Consider the following 1,258-nt stretch of genomic DNA (forward strand, 5'->3'; position numbering starts at 1 on the left):
AAGAAAGAAAGAAAGAAAGAAAGAAAGAAAGAAAGAAAGAAAGAAAGAAAGAAAGAAAGAAAGAAAGAAAGAAAGAAAGACCGGCCATAGGTTCATTTTCTTCTTTTTAATAAATCTAGTTCAGCATGCACTTGAGAGGACCAAGAGTTTTGGGGTCAGCCTGGGCTACATAAGACCCTGTCTCACAGACAGACAGACAGACAGACAGACAGACAGACAGAAGAAAATGGTCTTACTCAGAGCCTGCAAGCAGCAGAAATTTTCATAAAAACAATGATGTAAATATATTACATAAAAATGAGAGCACATGAGAGCTTGGCAAAGCTATAAACTATAGACTGGTGTTCTCTGTGGGACAGCAGCATGACCTTACTCAGCGGAACACCAGTATTTATCTTTTCCCCCTCACTTCTTCCAGCAAGCATGTGCCAGAATTACTACTAACAGTGAGGGAAGTCACGAAGGCAGATGATCAGAGTGGAGGAAGGCAAAGAAATGGCTTCAGAGGCCTATGACGGTATAATGCCATAGGCAGCAGGTACTCACTGGTGGAACTAGCTCTTACCCTCCCTGCATTAAACTCTGCTTTGCTTAGCAGGCTCTGAGGGACTTTCTAGAAATAACCTTCTAGAGGGAAGTTCATGTTTGTCTTATTCCTAAGCTTTCAATTTGAAAGCATTCATCACTTACCCTCGGGCAGATGCTGTGATTTTATATGTCCCTGGGACCAAGAGGCGCCAGTAATCTCCAGCTTTGTAAGTAGTCACTGGGTGATTAATTTCAGCAACACTGAGGGTGGCATTTAATATGCCCCTACCATCTGTGGCATCAAGGACAAATCCTTTGACACCCTGATGAACCTGTATAAAGGACAAGAATACCAGATTTTAAGGGGAAAAGCCCATCTAATTACTTTGGGAGCTCGTATCCAAACTAAGAGATTGCTAATAATGTAAACAAAGGAGCTACCAGAACTTCAGTGTTCCCAGTAAAGCTGAATGTAAATGGTCATTAAAACATATATTTGCTTCTAAATGCCTCTGAAAGCAGAGGCCATGTGAAAAACATAATAAGACTTTAAATTCTAGGATGTTAGGTCTACTTCAGAGTATAGGATGCTATAAAAGAAAATACGCCAGAACTGTTTTGAATGGATTATTTTTGTTTTTTTGTTTTTTTTTTTTTTGGTTTTTCGAGACAGGGTTTCTCTGTATAGCTCTGGCTGTCCTGGAACTCACTTTGTAGACCAGGCTGGCCT

At 40.4% G+C, this 1,258-nt stretch overlaps 1 protein-coding gene across 1 annotated transcript in view; it reads right to left on the minus strand.

Annotated features, from left to right (window-relative positions):
• The window catches only part of Cpd (carboxypeptidase D), a 69,902-nt gene that overhangs the window by 20,963 nt on the left and 47,681 nt on the right, over positions 1 to 1,258 (minus strand). The window contains exon 11 of the mRNA XM_021176197.2: positions 691 to 860. Within this exon, the coding sequence (XP_021031856.1) occupies positions 691 to 860 (170 nt within the window). The remainder of the gene's footprint in view (positions 1 to 690; positions 861 to 1,258) is intronic.

This window comes from Mus caroli, chromosome 11 (assembly GCF_900094665.2).
Source record: "Mus caroli chromosome 11, CAROLI_EIJ_v1.1, whole genome shotgun sequence".
Lineage (NCBI taxonomy): Eukaryota > Metazoa > Chordata > Mammalia > Rodentia > Muridae > Mus > Mus caroli.